The following is a 17,218-nucleotide window of genomic DNA, read 5'->3' as shown; positions in this document are numbered from 1 at the left end:
ACCCTAGAGGCTCAGCTGTTAAAGTCTCTGGTTTTATAAAAATAGTGAAGATGTTTCTTAAGGCCCCAAAGGTCTTAGTTTTGAATCTGTACAAAGGGATGGATGATAATTTAGCTTTAGATACTGCCCTAAGTTTGCATACAAGCCAAGGATGGAGCCCAAGTACAAAGATGGTCTGGGTTTTCTGGTCCACATCACAGTTGCCTAACACTCCCTTCTCTGGCCCTTTCAGATGACTCTGTCAGCATGCCCAGTGTGGTAAGTGAACAAGAAGCTTACCTCCTGAGTGCCATTGGAAGGAGGCGGTTCTCCAGCCATGTCTCCAGCATGTCTGCACCTCAGGCTGAGGTGGGCATGTTACCCAGCCAAAGGTAAAGAGCCATGGATATGTTATACTCTGCCTTTGGGGGCAAAGGTAGAAATTCTGAAAACTCACTCCTGTTATTCTAAAAAAGGACTAAAGAGAAGCAAACAATCAATGTTGTTAAGTAGACCATTCAAACAACTTTTCAACGAGGGTTGCACAGGCAACAACTTGCGGAGAGTTTTCTAAGCCAGGCCAGTAGAAGGGATCTCAATTTCTGATCCAAACATTGTTTCTCCTTAAAATTTTTCTATAAACAGATATATGGTCTTCTTTCATGGTCTTCTTTCAGATGACATTCTTGTATTTCAGCTATAACATCAGCTAAGCTAATAATGAGTACCTGGCAAGTGTATAGGACTAGCTTGATATATGTGGTAGTTTAGACTTCTGGTGTATCGTCAGTATTTAGTTGGAGGTAGTGATGCTTAACCAAGCAGAAGAAGACCTATGCCACTATGTGTGATGTTGGGCAGGTCATTTAACAGGAGCCCACTGTTTTCTCCTCTGTGAAATGAGAGGTTAGCTAAAGTTGGTCTTTAAGGTAACTTCTCTACCTAGAGAGTTTTATGTTTCCATAGCTAAACTCTTTAAAACATTTTCTTTGGTGTTCTCTGCCCTCTAAGAATATAGATTTAAAACTTTATATATATAGTTTACCATATATATGGTTATATAGGAAATGATCTGACATAAGAAATAAAACATTATCTACTTCAGAGGCAGTATTTTTACTTCAGAAACTGAATTCTTTAAAAGAATCAGTCTTATGTGTTTTTTATCTAGTTTGTTGTTTATTCTTATTACCTATAGAGTCATTGTGGTATAACTTATACACGGAGAATAAGAACAATCAGGGCACATTCTAATGATCAGATAAAATTAGTTTACGTGCAGAAATAATTACCCTAGATCTATATCCTTTAGCAAATCATTCCTGAACTGTACAGATGAAATAAAATTTGTGAAATAAAGCCAAACTTTGGAGAATATTGAAAAAATAGGGGGAAATGATAAAAGATTAATAAGTAAATTGCATACTTAAAAAGAAAGCATTATTTATGTACTACTGAGTTATTACAAAAATTGCTAGTATATAAGGATTACTGTCATTGTAAGAGATTGCTTTACCTACCATTTGGTAATTTCTCTTTGAAAAGGAAGTCTTATAAATAAAATATATGAACAAAATCAGAGCCAAACTATAGAATATCCAAAAAAAGATGTAAAGCCATACAAGCAGTTAATACTGGTAAGTGGTTATTTATGTTTAATTGCTAGAAAAGTGCAAACTTTTATCAAGAATAAACGAAGACTATCTAGCAGTCTGTCTAAAAGTCTAAATTAGGGAATTTTAAGTAAAGAGTTTTTTGGTTATTTACCTAAAATAACTAGGCCATCAATTCCCTTTGTACATATCCATTAAGGAGTTATCTCATTTCTGGGGAGAAAATTTGTTCTGTTACGGATACACTAGAAATCCAGAAAAATAATATAGTTAAACCCTCTGGGCTAGGGAAGGTAATTATGTCTCTGTGTGTGAGAGAAAGCCTCTTTCTGGGGATGGTTGCTATTTTTACAGTGTACAATTAGGTGAACAGCAGTTCTCTAGAGGCGGGCACTCCAATTTTCTAAATTGTTTAATTCCATCCATTTTAACAACTATTTATTGAGTGCCTCGTGAGTACTTAGCTCAGTGCCAGGCACTGAAGGAAAGGGAGAGAAAGTATAACACAGTTTCTGTTCACAAATTCCCAAATCAGTGTGATCCAAATAAATCGATAAACTAATTATTCTTTCACCAACCTGACAGGTTTCTTCTTTTGACATTTACAATTCAGTCACTAGAGGATGGAGTGAGGACGTAAATGCGAGTTCCATGTGAATTTTCCAGGGTTATCTTCCTTCCATTTGTTTACTTGCATTTTCACTGCAAAATTAGCAGGTGAAGTCGGGTTCTTTCTTTGCTTTTCTTAATGGCATCAGTTCCAAGAGTTGGGTTGTGGCAGTTCATGGTAAGTGGTTTCTGTGTGATCATGTCATAAGACACAAGAAAGAAGCAGGATCCTAATCGATGAAACATCTGTACATATGATAGGTGAAAAATCATAACCACGCAGCCAGATGGTTACCAAAGGAATGATAGTTTTGTCCTCTACAGATTCGTTCTGCAGTGCGTTCCAGAGCTCCCGTGTCCATTCGGAGCTCGTTTTAAGTCCCAACTCTTGACCAATAAATAGATCACTCACTCCTCTGAGAGTCGTATCCACCCAAAGCCCCTCCTCCCCATTGCCTTGAGTCCTAGGTCTTGACAAACCCAGCACAAGGTGAAATGGTTGACTGTCTCCTTTTCCTTCCTGGTTCTGTTAAATTTATTTATTTATTTTTGGTCCTTGGAAGCAGAAAAGTGCATGCTTTTTTTCTTTTTCTTTTATTTGTTTGCATTTTCTTTCCCTAAATGCTTCATCTCCCTACCCCTCCTGCAGTGAACCTAATGTCCTCGATGACTCCCAGGGCCTGGCCGCCGAGGGCAGCCTCTCTAGGTACAGTGTCAACGCTACCTGTGTATTGGTGTCTGTGCTGGGAAACGAGCTGTTCCCTGTCTCCTCTGTCTCTCTGTCTCCTCTCGCCCCGTCTTGACATCGATTTCCATTCCTTGCCCTTTGTTGCTCATAGTTGCTCATAGTTGTTGCTCATAGACCTTTGAAGTCAAAGGTGTAGCCTCCTTTATTTTCAGCTTCAGAGCTCAATCAGAGATGGCCTAAAACGTTAACTTTAAAAAAAAAAAAAAACTTCCTGGAGTTCTCCTAGGGGCTTATCCCATGGACTGTCTCAGGAGTTTGATATGCAAAACGTTAAATTTATCCCACCTAATCATTTTCTCCCCTGCTGATATTCCTTAAGAAACATTTTTTTCAGAAGCCTTTTCATACAACTCCCCATCATTAGGAAGCCTCAGTCCAGACAGGTCTTTCAGCTAATACCGTGGATGATAAGAAAACAGTGATGCTATAATAAGAATACCAATGTCAGTACGATTTATGTAATTCCCTCTCTTTGATGCATGCAGCATGACAGGCTATTATAGCAGCTTGTTCAAACAACACTTACATAAAGAATGTCTATCCCACCACGAAGATGACCACCAAATTTGCCATGAAATATCAGACACAGACATTTCTTGGTGAGAGAAGTCTTACGATGTGAACAATGTAATGGCTTAGCTATTGGTTTAAAGCTTCAGAAAGGGGGACTGCACCTTTAACACTCAGTTAAACCACGGCAAACATTCCTAATTCTGTGCTGTTGATTCACACCTCTCAACTAATCCTCATTAGGGGTAATGCTTCTTGTTCTTGTTAAGAGTGCCTTTGTTCCGTCTCAAGATAAAATATTCCCTTTCAGGTTTGCATTATACAGTGAGTTGCATCCGTGTTTATTGCTTTATCACAAAGACAAGGAAATGTTGAGAGGCCGTTCCTGTGAAAGGTTGTCCTTTGTTTTCTTTGCATCTTGTTCAGATTTCACATTTTCTTCCACAGTTGAAAATGGGAAATTTATTCCATCATCTGGTGTATCTTTTTTTTAACTGGCCCCGTAATTCATGACATTCATTTGTGTTTGCGAGCCCCTGCCTGGACAGGTCAGTCTCTTATTGGTGGTAAATGTGGAAGTGCTGCAGAGTGCAGGCTTAATTCCATTACCGAGAGCTTTGGGGATGAGGAAGAATGCAGCAGTCCTTAGGGAGGTTTCCCTTCATTGTTCACAGTGTTGGAAGAGCTCTGAACCAAGCCTAGCACTGTGACCACTGGTTTCAAAGCATTCATTTGTTTAATGCTGAATATTACATACAAGACAGGAGAACCTAGTTAGGAAGATGATTTCAATGTCCTGTTGAGAGTAGAAAGTATTAAAGCAGACTTCCATTGGGCTGACTTTGTCCCGGGCCTTTTCTAAGTAGGCCAAATTCTATTCTTGCTGAGTAAAATGCTAGTTGGGGTTGGTGAGAGAAGGCAGGAGTTTGAGTTGATTTTTATAAATTCTCCCAAGGACTTGGCCCTCTCTGGCAGGCTTAAGGGTTCAAATGACTGATCTGGAGTTGTCTAAACCAATCCAATCTGCTCTGGGTCCAGTGTTGATAGGAATAAACCCAAAGTTCTTGCTATCTGAGGGTGGTTCAGAGCCAAAACTGTAGGTTTTATCTACAGTTGAATTAGTCGCTCATGAGAGAACACTGATGACTGTTTTAGATCATCTGTTGTTGATCTGTTACTCCTGTAACTGGTGTGTTTTAGTTCTGGGCGTCAGTCACCTGGATTCATTTGTGGTCATTAAGAAACCAGAAAATGAGGCACTCACTTTGGATTCTAAATAATTCTGTAAATGCAGAGGCATTCCAACAGCCGTAGCACGTCCACCTTTGCCATACACTGCAAATCATACCTCTTGAATTCCATCATGTCACCAAGTTCTCTTTGGAGGAGAGGAACTTTGGGCATTACTAAGAGGTGGGTTTATAAAATAGGATATAGATTTCTTATATTTGGTTTCCAGACTTTCTTATTTTTGGCATGAAACTTCTTTGTGCTGCAGACTCTTAAAATCCTAAAGAAGCAGTAAGACATTAACAATGTAAGTTACATTTAGCACATACCTGAGCACTCAGGACCTAAAAGACACCCCGAGTAATCCTAAGGAAAACCTGACTCCAAAGCTTAAAGAATATCAGTAAGCAAGCATGCCTAACGGAAAGTAATAAACCCCGTTCCTCCTCACAACCCCACATTTTGATAAACTTTCTGGGGATTGGCTTTTGAAAGAGCACTTGTTTTAGGCAAAATGGACAAGTTGGTCTGAGGGCTAAATGAGGAAGAGACCAGGATAATAGTATAACCTGATGAATAGGTGGAAACCAATAAAAATTTTGCAGACCTTTAGAAAATTTCTTCTAGGATTTTTCTTGAACCTGTGCTAGCTGGTTTCTTATAAAGATTCATGGCAAGAAGTATAAGCCTGTTAGAATCACTATGCTGAGAAAAAAATTTTGTCTTTTGGAAATTAGTAAACTGCAATAATATTTCATGGAAGAATTCTCTTCTTTAAGAGTGTTGCTCTTGGAAGTACAGAAACTTCATTGTAGTTCTTCCCTCCCTGTACCCACCCACAAGTACACACACCATGGACCATATTTTCTCTCCAGAAGAATATAGACATACAAAAAGTTATTCAAGCACTTAGGCCTAGAAGTTTATACTTGAGAGTTAAATTTGGTTTGGACACGTTAGAACATTTTGAAAGACAGGAACTGACAACCAAATATAGCTTAAAAAAAAAGATTACAACGCTATTTGATTCTGTAAGGGTAATTTTAATTGCAGTGGAAAATAAGAATGTGGCTCAAGTTTGAACAAGATATACAGTCTGGGTGAAACAAAATAAAAATAACCTATCCATCTCATAATCATCCACATTTTCAAAGTATGCAAACTTGGCAAGTACTCCCAAATTACAAAGAAAAGATGAAAACAAACTTTTTATGTAGCTGAGAATTAATAGCTAAGAAAATGTGTGTTGTGATACCCAGAGAAGTGTACTTTGCCAATGCTAAATCAGTTCTTATAGGATAACTGAGATCCAGATTATTCCCCCTTTTTATCTGATTCTAGTCTCTAATCTCTAAATTCTGTGGCATTTAAAATATATCTTCCTAGGGCTTCCCTGGTGGCGCAGTGGTTGAGAGTCCGCCTGCCGATGCAGGGGACACGGGTTCGTGCCCCGGTCCGGGAAGATCCCACATGCCGCGGAGCGGCTGGGCCCGTGAGCCATGGCCGCTGAGCCTGCGCGTCCGGAGCCTGTGCTCCGCAACGGGAGAAGCCACAACAGTGAGAGGCCCACGTACCGCAAAAAAAAATAAAAATAATATATATATATTTTCTTGGATGTTGTGGAGGCTACGTAAATTTTAAACAATAATCTTTTACTGGGAAAGGGAAGAGGAGGATTTTGTCCACTGTTTATGTCTCTGTCCTCTATAAATGCTTTATGGCTCCTTCAGTGCTGGCTTTATGCATTCCATCACAAGGCAAGCACTCAGGGAAAATGGCTACGCTGTGTGCTTTGTACTCTCCCTACAGATTTCTCTAACCATATTAAAATTGAAACTAAAGGTACAGATAAAAGCAATGAAAATACAAATTCATTTTCTCTATACTAATCTCACCCAGTACTTCTACTTAAAATTTTTATTTATGAAATCTATTTCTAGATTGAAATACACTTTTTTGTACTTTGAGATGAGTGATATAAATTTTTGTTGTATTACTGAATGGCCCTTTGTTCCCCTGTCCTTTAAGAAATACCACTAGTTATATATTCCATTAGGAGATACATATGTGTTTATACACTCCAATCCAAGTCTTCATGCTGAAAGAAAAGAGGTCATTTGTGCCAGAATTGTCTTCTAACGTTGTCTAAATTTCCCTAGCTTGTAAATTACTTCCTTGCATTTTGAGGAAGGTGTTTTTGGTTTTTGCAGAAGGTTGAGTCACATCAGTTCTGCCAAGACCCAAGTATATTTACTTCTCTAAAATCCAGATCGTTTGCCATAGTAATGTTGTTTAGTGACTCAAAAATACAAAGGATGATTTTAACTTCCATTTAGAAAGTTTTATTTGCTTTTATACTTATGGTTTTGCCTTTTTATTTGGCAAAACACTGGAAATCAGCCATTCTCAAATTCCCAAGATTAAAATTTTTAGGGAATCAGTTTTCCCCAGAGAGATGCTTCAGGCAAACACCATGGTCTTCTGGTTGATGTTACATTGCACACCTGATGGTCCACACACCACAAATCCTACATGTGACGGAAATACTACATGACATGGGGAGAAAGTAAATTGAGACCACTTTTTATATGCAACTCTAATTTGATATAGACCGGAACTTACTTCTTCTGCATAAGTAACTTCAGTTATTAATTTCTCTGTCTGTTTATTATTAACATATCCTCTTCATGCAGTTAAGCCAGACTTTGATGTTCCAAATATAAACATGTTAGCATCACATTCTCAGGGAGAATATATATATGTATATATTAACTGAGCTGTATTTCCAAGGACACATCCTATAATTTAATCATTTATATGTGCATTCCATTGATGAAATACTATATCATTTACATAGAACAGCTAATTACTAAAGCTATAAACTTGATCCATTTCTTAGATATAAGCCTCTCTATCCATAGAGAAAATTTTGATGCTTTTGATCCTTCCTTGGAATAATCATGATGAAATTACCATTGTTTTGACATTTAACACTCCCTGAGCAACGTGTATTTCTTTTCTTGCACCATTTTTTCCCTCACAATCTCAGATTACTGAATAAAATGAGACAAGCGGACTGCCTCTATTTCATTTTCTCTGCCCAAATATTTTTAAGACATTTTATTACCTACTTCCTTCTAGTGGTCTAGAAGCAATAAATTCATTACAAGTGTAAAACAAGGAAGCATACTATGTTACATCACTTTTCATATTCAAATCATTTTACATCAACTAACTTCTTTTCTCTACCTTAATGGGAGGTAGGTGGTAAGTATTAACCTCCCTTTACGGCCAAGGGAACTGAGGTAACATTTAGATGTCAATGAAGAATCCATTCCAGTGAAAGCTTTGCTTGGTATTTGGGAGAAACTTGTTTCTACTTTTGTGCCTATGGTAATTGAATACTCTTTCCAATTTAAGACACGTTAAAATGTATAATTAATCAGGAGATGTCATTTCAAACATGCCAGCAACTTAGTCTGGATTGCTTCTCAGAATTTATTGCACTGTTCCTTTGGGGTAATTTTCCATCTTCATAGAAAGATCATCTATGGTACAAGGCCATATATGTATAAAAATAATGTACATTGATCTTTTGAACTTGATATTCAGGAGAACAAGAAAGTTTTAAAAAAGTCTGTTTTTAAAACTCTTTATGGAATTTTGTATTGTGTATCCCAAATGGTCTAATTACAATATAATTACATGCTTATTTCAGAAGAACTATGATAAACTCCATTTGGGAATCATTGGTTCTCTTCTCGTGGAAATATGAGTAAGACTTTTAAAAAATGACACGTGACTGTGTCAACCATGTGATGATTAACTAGTTGTTAATAGAACAGGGGAAACGTCTGATTGTCCATCCTGCCACCTGCACGGAGACTGTATTTAGGTAGCTCATTTTTTTAAAATAGCAATGAATGCATACAGTCTTTCCTTCTCATGGACAGTTGCTGACGCTGCATTCCTCTGTGGAATATTTTACTGTCAAAACTCTTTGCAGATGACTCTCCTTTTGCAAAGGCAAAGCAGAAATTAATTACCCATTAACCAAATAATCACATTGGCATCATCTACAGGATTACAGTGTTCTCTGGGGCACGATACATTTCTTTTTTTCCACCTCCACTCCCATTATACATTCCTATTATACATGCATGCAGAATGAAAAATGATCATGCGTCCATGACAGTTTTTTCAGCTTCACCCAACACTAAAATAGGAACCACTGCCAGCAGTCATTTTTGCATATATAAAAGACACACACACAGTAAATTTGGGGGGAGCAGGTTGTTGCTTTTGTAAATTGTGTATTATGTTTGGGTGCAGCTGTTCGATATTAAACTTCTAAGTTGTAATGACAGCTTAATTACTTTGCCAGCCTTTTAAATCTAAAATCAGTTTTACAAGACATTTAATTGTCTATCTATGCGACTGTTCGTTTACTCAGTCAGAGAGACTTCAGGCTGCAAACATGTGTTGAATGTGACCCTTCACCCAAATGGATTCTGTGTCTGATGTGTTTGATATTCGTTCATCTTATTTTCATTTAAATTGAAAAATTTTAAAAGGTGTTCCCATCCATGTGATAGAGTTGTACATGTTTGTTCGTCACCACCTTTCTCCTTACCCTTGAAAAAAAAATTGAGATTAGTGTACAACATCTTAAGCCTTTTGGTGGCTTCCAAACCAGGGGTGTGATGCTTTGCTGAATGATAGATCCGGCCTCAGTGATTGAAAACAGAATCTCAATTTTGGCAGCTTGGGGCTACAAGGCCTCGTCTTCCCTCCTAAACCTTTGAAAACTCCCATCCCGGGGATTCTTTCCCAACCTTCCTTCAAAGATAACGGTATCTTTGAAGTGACTTGTATCCTGTAAGTGATTTTGACTAACACCCACCAGACAATGGTCTTGTGTGCTTGCTCCAGGGCACACTAACACTGCTGATGCTCTCAACAGGGTGGCAAGTGTGCAGAGTGAACCTGGCCAGCAGAACCTCCACACTCAGCAGCCGCTGGGGAGGAAGAGGGGCCTGAGGCAGGTAAGCAGACCCTGGAAGGGCAGGAGAGTCATCCTGCGAAATGCAAGGTCTACTCAGTTTTTAATGCCCATGTATGTTAAGATTATATGTTACCTTCTCCCCACCTGAAATGAGCAGTACAGAACAACTTTAAAGCATGGTAAGTGCTTGGGCAAGCGGAGAGTTTGGGGCTTCTTCTCTTTTTAGCTCCGAATCTTCTTATTAGCAAAGCTGATCACTTGGTAAAATAAGTGGGCCTATATTTTTATTTGCTCCCTATCCAGAAACCTTTGCCAGCCAAACTACTGACAATGGAAGATTCGTTAGAAGGTTGATTTAAGGCCTGTTTCTGTAGAGAGGCAGAGACAGCCATCCTTTCTGCCTCGTTTCAAGATTAATAATTCAATTTAAAACTGAAATCGAAGGAAAGATCATCTTTATACATTTCCCTAGGTGGGGTTTCTTTAAGTTACTGTCTAAATAAAAATCCAAATGAGGCTTTGCGCTGTTTCTTTGATGGGAGCGTCCCAGCACTGATTTGGAGACCAGACATTTTCCCAGTGCCTGAGGTGTTTTTCATCAACCTCCCCTTGAGAGTTAGCATATGGTCAGCTACAGCTTTTAGATGAGCAAAGGCTGATTGGTAAGCAATCGTTGTTAGTTTTGTATCCTTAAAGTCACTGATATTCTCACTGTGACTATTTCAAATTCTGTTAATGTTCTTAGGATATATAAAGGAGTCATAATCGTAAGATAGAAGCGGCTAAGGGGATGCCAGAATCAAACGCGTACTTGTATTTAAATATGCAGAAAGAAGTTTATTTTATTGGCTATGAATGTTAAGGAACAACCATAAGACTCCACAGAGACCCACCAAGAAGGGAACAAACCATAGTCAGAATCCTCTGAGCTCAGTCTTTCCTCCCAGGCAGTTAGACCCTTCTTGCCAGTTTTCTTCTGCCTGTTCTCTTTAGCTAAGACGTCCTCTACTGTCACGTCAGAAGACTCAGACTGAACCCAGAAACCGCCACGGGGCTCGGCTGTCAACCACCCGCAGGAGCATTCAACCTAAAACGAAGCCATCTGGTGAGGCCTCCTGTGTCCCTTCTGGCTACACATTGACACGTTGCCCTGCCACACAGCCAGGAAGGCCTGCAGAGACTGAGCTCATGCAGATAAGCACACCTTTGGGGAGCCACTAGGAAAAGGGACGAAATTTCCCAGGAGACTTGAGTGCCTTTTTTTCGCTCACCTTTCCCAATTCCATCCCTCCCCTCATGCACCTAGGAAATGGAACAGTCCAAGGTAAACCACAAATGCTATGAAATTTGTTGATAGAAGGTTGTGTTTCATTTACCCAAGCCAGGAACTGGGTTTGTCATGTGTCTTACTGAAGACAAAGAAATGATGAATAATAGGGACTTTTAAATCTTGTTGGCAGCTGTTATAGCAATGACCAAGTTCACTTAATGATCTATGCCAATTTTGTTTTTATGTAAAAACTATTTATGTGAAAAGGCTATTAAAAATTTTTTTTAATAAATTAATTTTTTATTTATACTATTTATTTTTGGCTGTATTGAGTCTTCGTTGCTACACACAGGCTTTCTCTAGTTGCGGCGAGCGGGGGCTACCCTTCCTTGCGGTGCGCAGGCTTCTCATTGCAGTGGCTTCTCTTGTTGCGGAGCACGGGCCCTAGGCGTGTGGGCTTCAGTAGTTGTGGCACGCGGGCTCAGTAGTTGTGGCGCATGGGCTTAGTTGCTTCACGGCATGTGGGATCTTCCCGGACCAGGGCTCGAACCCATGTCCCCTACGTTGGCAGGCGGATTCTTGACCGCTGCGCCACCAGGGAAGTCCCTGAAAAGGCTATTTTATGCAATAATGATTTTTATACCCAAGTCCTAGTCTTTGTAAGAAGGTGAAATCAATACATATACATAATAGTCTAATCTGCTCTCATTTACTGATAAACCAGCAATGTCTTTACCAAGAAAAGTCAAGTCAGGAGACACTTGTTAAAACGAATTATTAAGCACTGCCAACCTACTTTCCTCCTATTCTATTTACTGCTCTACTTCTGACCTACAGCGGATCAGAAACGATCTGTGACCTTCATTGAGGCTCAGGCAGAGCCAGCCGGTGCCCCAACAGACATGCTTCCTGCCACAGGCCAGCCACAGGGCTGCGGCCCAGCCCCATCCAGGAAACCAGACGGAATGGACAAACCAGTGCTCACGTCTTCCCCCGCCATTGTTGTTGCTGACCTTCACAGCCTGTCTCCCAAGCAGGTGAGGGCACTGGAGAAACAGGCAAGTCTTGCTCCTTGCATACTTCTGTCTGGGAACCATTGGGATATGCAGATGTAATCCATATAACTTAAGTCTGGGTCTGTAATGTTTTGTTAGACAGACACTGGTCCTGTCATCATGAAAAAAAAAAAAACAAAAAACTGTAAAGTATATGGCCAAGAATACATCTACTTAAGAAGGCATAAGAGAAATCTTCATACTCTGTTATGAAAACTCTAAGAAGAAATATTTCATAGTTAAAATAAACATTGAAATCCAGTATATGATACATGATTGACAGTTCAATTCAAAAAATATATATAAATAAACTTACCAATTTAGATGAAACCTTTAAATATAGAACCTTCTGAATCCTGTGAGAGGAACTTTTGTTTTGATCTTTTTCGTCGTTGTTTTGATCTTTTTCGTCGTTGTTTGATATTTTCTTGTTGTTTTAATTTTTTCCCTGCTTTTTTTTTTTAATTTATTTATCTTATTTATTTTTGGTTGTGTTGGGTCTTTTGTTGCTGTGTGGGCTTTCCCTAGTTGCGGTGAGCGGGGGCTACTCTTCATTGCGGTGTGCGGGTTTCTCATTGCGGTGGCTTCTCTTGTTGTGGAGCATGGGCTCTAGGCGTGCATGGGCTTCAGTAGTTGTGGCACACATGCTCAGTAGTTGTGGTTCATAGGCTCTAGAGAGCAGGCTCAGTAGTTGTGGCACACGGGTTTAGTTGCTCCGCGGCATGTGGGATCTTTCTGGACCAGGGCTCGAACCCATGTTCCCTGCATTGGCAGGCGGATTCTTAACCACTGCGCTACCAGAGAAGTCCCTTTTTCCCTGCTTTTGATTTTTATCATTAAATTCCCATGGGTCCCACGTTCTTCTCATGTGGTGTTTAAAGAAAGCTAAGGGGCAATATACTATATATGTTTGTAAAGTCTTTAATGGTTAAAAAGCAGAAACTAACACACCATTGTAAAGCAATTATACTCCAATGAAGATGTAAAAGCAAAAAGCATTGTAATACCATTGTCTCATTTTTATCCTCACAGTCTACAGGATAAGTGGGGCAAAATATTATGCTCATGCAACAGGTTAGAAAACTGAGGCTTAGAAAGTTGGAAGGGCCTATCTGAGGTCTCACGTATACCAAAGGCTAAGACTGGGTCCACCCTTGGGATTCCTTGTCCAGTTACAGCTGTACAACAAACATTCTTTGATCCTTTTCCCTAGTACACATCCTACCTTTCCATGATGTTATGATCCTTTTGGTCACAGGGTGAAAGCCTCCCAGCTGAAGAAGGAGAAAAGGAGGAGGACACAGAAATACAAGGTGCTACAGCACATAGCCCCCTCTCTACTCAACTCTCAGACCCTGATGACTTCACAGGCCTTGAGACATCCATCCTCCTACAGCATGGAGACACTGTCCTTCACATCAGTGAGGAAAATGGCATGGAGAACCCCCTCCTGTCCAGTCAGTTCCCTTTTACTCCCACTGAGCTAGGGGAGACTGAGGTAGACCTAGATGAGTCTCATGTTTAATTCTGAACCTTTTAAGAGTTGTAGGTGTAGACAAGATGTGGAAGGGATCACTTTGCTAAAAGTTGAAAACGTGCTTGGAAAAGATGAAAACATAGCACTTTACACTCAATGGGTAGCACAAATCCCAGTGGATTTTGCTGTCGATGTGCATATTGTTTCATAAACATCTTTTAAAAGTCAATGGCTAAGATGGTTTGGTTGTGTGAAGACCATAAAATCTAGGGAGGAATAAAGGGAAAAAGCCATTTCACTGCACATTGTTTATGATTCAAGAAGCCTTGAGCAGTTGAAAATGTATACTGTTACAGAGCTGCTTACCTAGGAATATTAACAAATAATGTGTTCTAAAAAGAGAAAGCAATTTTTTGAGGTTACATTATACATCTCATGCAAATGTTTATTTTTCTAATTTCAAAATCATTAAATCAGGTGGCTGTACAAGTAGCAATTTATATAAAAGTAATCAATAAGGAAAATATTAGTTTGGGGAAACTTGATAGCAAATAAGCCTGCAGCCATTTTTTTTTTTTTTTTTGATCAACAATACAGCCATTTAGAAGAAGAAAAAATACTATTTTTAGAGCTGTGGATTTTTCAATATTTATTTTTTAACTGTCATTTTCATTGCATATTGTAAAGCAAAATGCTAATGCCATAAGATCATTCCATTTCATAACACATTAGAGAATATTCTAGAAATTATCAGACATAATTCTGAACTAAGAAGAACCTAAATAGCCTATACTATAATAAAAATTAAATGTAAATATAATAGCTAGAAAGAGATGGTATTCCTACGTCTAGTCCTGACTACATCAATGCCAAGATTGGGAGATTTTGGGAAATGTGATTAACTTTCCCTTACAGTGTCCTGTGCCTGCCCTTGATGGCATATTTTCAGATATTATATTAAGGTTAGTGTTGTTAGAATTGGTTCAATGAAATAACTCTTTCTCAATGTTAACAATATTCATATCCTTTAGATATTAAGTTTATGGTTCTCTATAGACAGAGCTTGTATATTTTACTTTAACTTGAAGTTCAGTTACTTGAAGAAAAGTATAAAACTTGGCTTGTGAGGCTATATCTAGTGTGTTATTGATCCTATAGCAGGGCTTGGCATCATGTAGTTCAAGATTAAATTTCAAAACTTTAACAGTTTACATTACAAAACTGTTACATAACTTCTAAGTGTATAAAAACTCATATATATATATATATATATGTAAATTGGTATGGTGGTGAGGGAGTGTGTGTGTTTTCTTGTCCTCAAGCTAAAGTTTAGACTGTGATTACATTGCAATGAATTTGGAACCCATTCTGTACGCTTAAACTTTGACTACATTGGCTATAATATGGTATATGTATATATAAAGGAGACCTACTAAACCCACCCAAATCACAAAGGAAACTTATTTTTCTCTTAGAATTGCTTATTAAACAGGCATTGCTTTTAATGTGATATATACTTTCAAATATAATTTGGGGTTTTGGTCTCATTCACTAATAGAATGAAAGATATCTGTGAGTTAAAGTACAAAACTAAAAATCTCAAATCTAAAACTTCAGAAAGCAGAGGTGGTAAATGGCCTCATCTATGTTTTACAATATTTTCAGGACATTTACACTTAATGCTGAATTCTCAAATGCAGAAATATACATATATAAGTGGTTTTATGATTCTTTCTAAGCTGATATATTTCGCCTGTTAAAAATTATGCTGCTCCCTTAGTGTTAGAGGCCTTATGTTTGGTAATTACAAGTGTCTGTGCTATATGAGTCTCTATGTATGTGCGTGTTTTGTTCCAGTTTCTTGATTCTTGACTCAAATTCTCTATGTATAATCGTATCAAATATTTAAAAAGTAAAAGGGTCAAAGAAGATTGTTAAATATCTGACCAGAATCCTATATACCTTTATATATATATTTAAAAAGTATTGGGATGTTTTGAACATGACTATGCTGGCCTGTCTGCCTTTTACCCTGATTCCTTCACTCTAGTGTTATGGAAGTCTACTGGAAACTTTTTCAATAAGCTAAGTAATGTTGTACCTTGCAAAAAAGCCTCCACTCTGACAAACAGGGCCTTATAGAGTGGGAATGTTTTCATACTGGGACTATGGAGATTTTGCAGATGTGTACATCTGTTCCATTTAAGGTGCCCTTAAACGTGTTGAATGTAATGTGTTAAATGTTTATGTGTAATTGATAAAATATCTATATGTATGTGCATAAGATTGTCACAAGATGTATTCTCAGGAATACTGTTACCTGGAGTTTGAAGGAATAATTATTTATAAAAACAAAAAAAAGTCGAGCAAGATTAGAAAAAGTTCAAGATAAGTAACAATATTTTGTAATTCAAAATATTATTGAGTATATGACTAAAAGTTAATTATTACATGATAAATATAGTATTGGTAATAGATCATTTATTAAGCTATGATTCTTTCTGAAATTAACTTTTGAGAGACCTTAGAATAAGCATGTATCACCCACAATAGTGGGTGTAGATTTACTCAGATTCAATTAAAGCAGTTCAAATTCTGGATACAGCATTTTATACAGCAAAACATTTTACTTTCATTTTTCAGTGTTTGCTGCTTTCTGTAATTCTATTAGATAAGTTGTTTTTTTCCAAAAAGGAAACTGAGTTGTTGAGTGCATTGGGGCAAGGCACTGAGAACTACGGTGTCAAAAGGCATAAATGGGCATAGCAATGCTGGAGGAAAAAAAAATCTGTGGCATTTCGGGGTCTGACTAGGGCCTGTTGAGTAGGCTGGAAGTAACTGATTTGCTATTTCAAGCCTCCAAGAGTACCTTAGGCAGGATGATATCTCCTCCTTCTTTAGTTATCTGTCCCTCTAGTCAATGAGAAACATTCTCCAGTCTGCTGTCCAGCTCTGAGAGTATCTGAGACAGGAATAGAGTGTATATAGGGACCTACAAGGAAGAAAGGGTCATAAATAGAATGACAGTCCAAAATAGAAGTTAAATATCCTTCCTCAAGTTGTACATGAGACTAATAGTCTCCGGAATTTGCTGCTATCACACCGAGTCATGCTGTTGCCCTGTGACCTCACACTTCCAATTCCACGGCCTTGTCTTGGCAGTGAATAGAAAGTCCCACCTCCTCATTTACTTCAGTGGGTCCTAACTGCAGCATTTCAGAAACAAAGTTTGGTTTGACACTCAGGAGAATAAAAACAAGTTTAGGGCAGAATGTATCTGGAAAAACTTAAGACAAATTTTCTTATGTTATTTTAGGATTATTTAGGATTACAGATCAATGTACCTCCGTATTTTTCAAAAGTCACTGTGACTGCAGGATGAAAATCCTTTATTAGCCATTTTATAGGTAAAAACAAAAGATTGACTACACAGCCAACGTCCCTCAGATGACTATAAAGTTTGTTATGAATACTGAATGACCAAAGAGCATGGAAAAAATGCATATGAATAAATACTGAAATGTTTATGAAAGATATTTATGAAAGATAAGACTTCTGTGTTTGAATATGCACATATAATAAAATAAATCTAAAAACATTTAAGATGCCTGATTGAGTTTTGTTTCTCATTTTTCAACATAGGGAATAGGTTAACTCATTCAGGAAAGTGTTCATTTTAGATCCCTGGCGTGTGCTTTTGTTTTGGATCCCTGGAGCTCGCC

The 17,218-nt window shown here is 38.2% G+C and overlaps 1 protein-coding gene across 11 annotated transcripts in view; it reads left to right on the top strand.

Annotated features, from left to right (window-relative positions):
- Positions 1–17,094, top strand: part of UNC80 (unc-80 homolog, NALCN channel complex subunit) — a 243,086-nt gene extending 225,992 nt beyond the window's left edge. For 9 of the 11 annotated variants that reach the window (XM_060301889.1, XM_060301888.1, XM_030853245.2 and 6 more), the window contains exons 59-64: positions 233–371; positions 2,851–2,907; positions 9,653–9,734; positions 10,688–10,799; positions 11,802–12,001; positions 13,278–17,094. In XM_060301889.1, the coding sequence (XP_060157872.1) occupies positions 233–371; positions 2,851–2,907; positions 9,653–9,734; positions 10,688–10,799; positions 11,802–12,001; positions 13,278–13,544 (857 nt within the window). In that variant the 3' untranslated portion in view covers positions 13,545–17,094. The remainder of the gene's footprint in view (positions 1–232; positions 372–2,850; positions 2,908–9,652; positions 9,735–10,687; positions 10,800–11,801; positions 12,002–13,277) is intronic. The other 2 variants (XM_030853253.2, XM_060301887.1) reach the window with 1 other exon arrangement.
- The last annotated feature ends 124 nt before the right edge of the window (positions 17,095–17,218 follow it).

This window comes from Globicephala melas, chromosome 7 (assembly GCF_963455315.2).
Source record: "Globicephala melas chromosome 7, mGloMel1.2, whole genome shotgun sequence".
NCBI lineage: Eukaryota > Metazoa > Chordata > Mammalia > Artiodactyla > Delphinidae > Globicephala > Globicephala melas.
The sequence above is the reverse complement of the archived record's forward strand: the minus strand, read 5'-3'. Positions and strand labels throughout refer to the sequence as shown.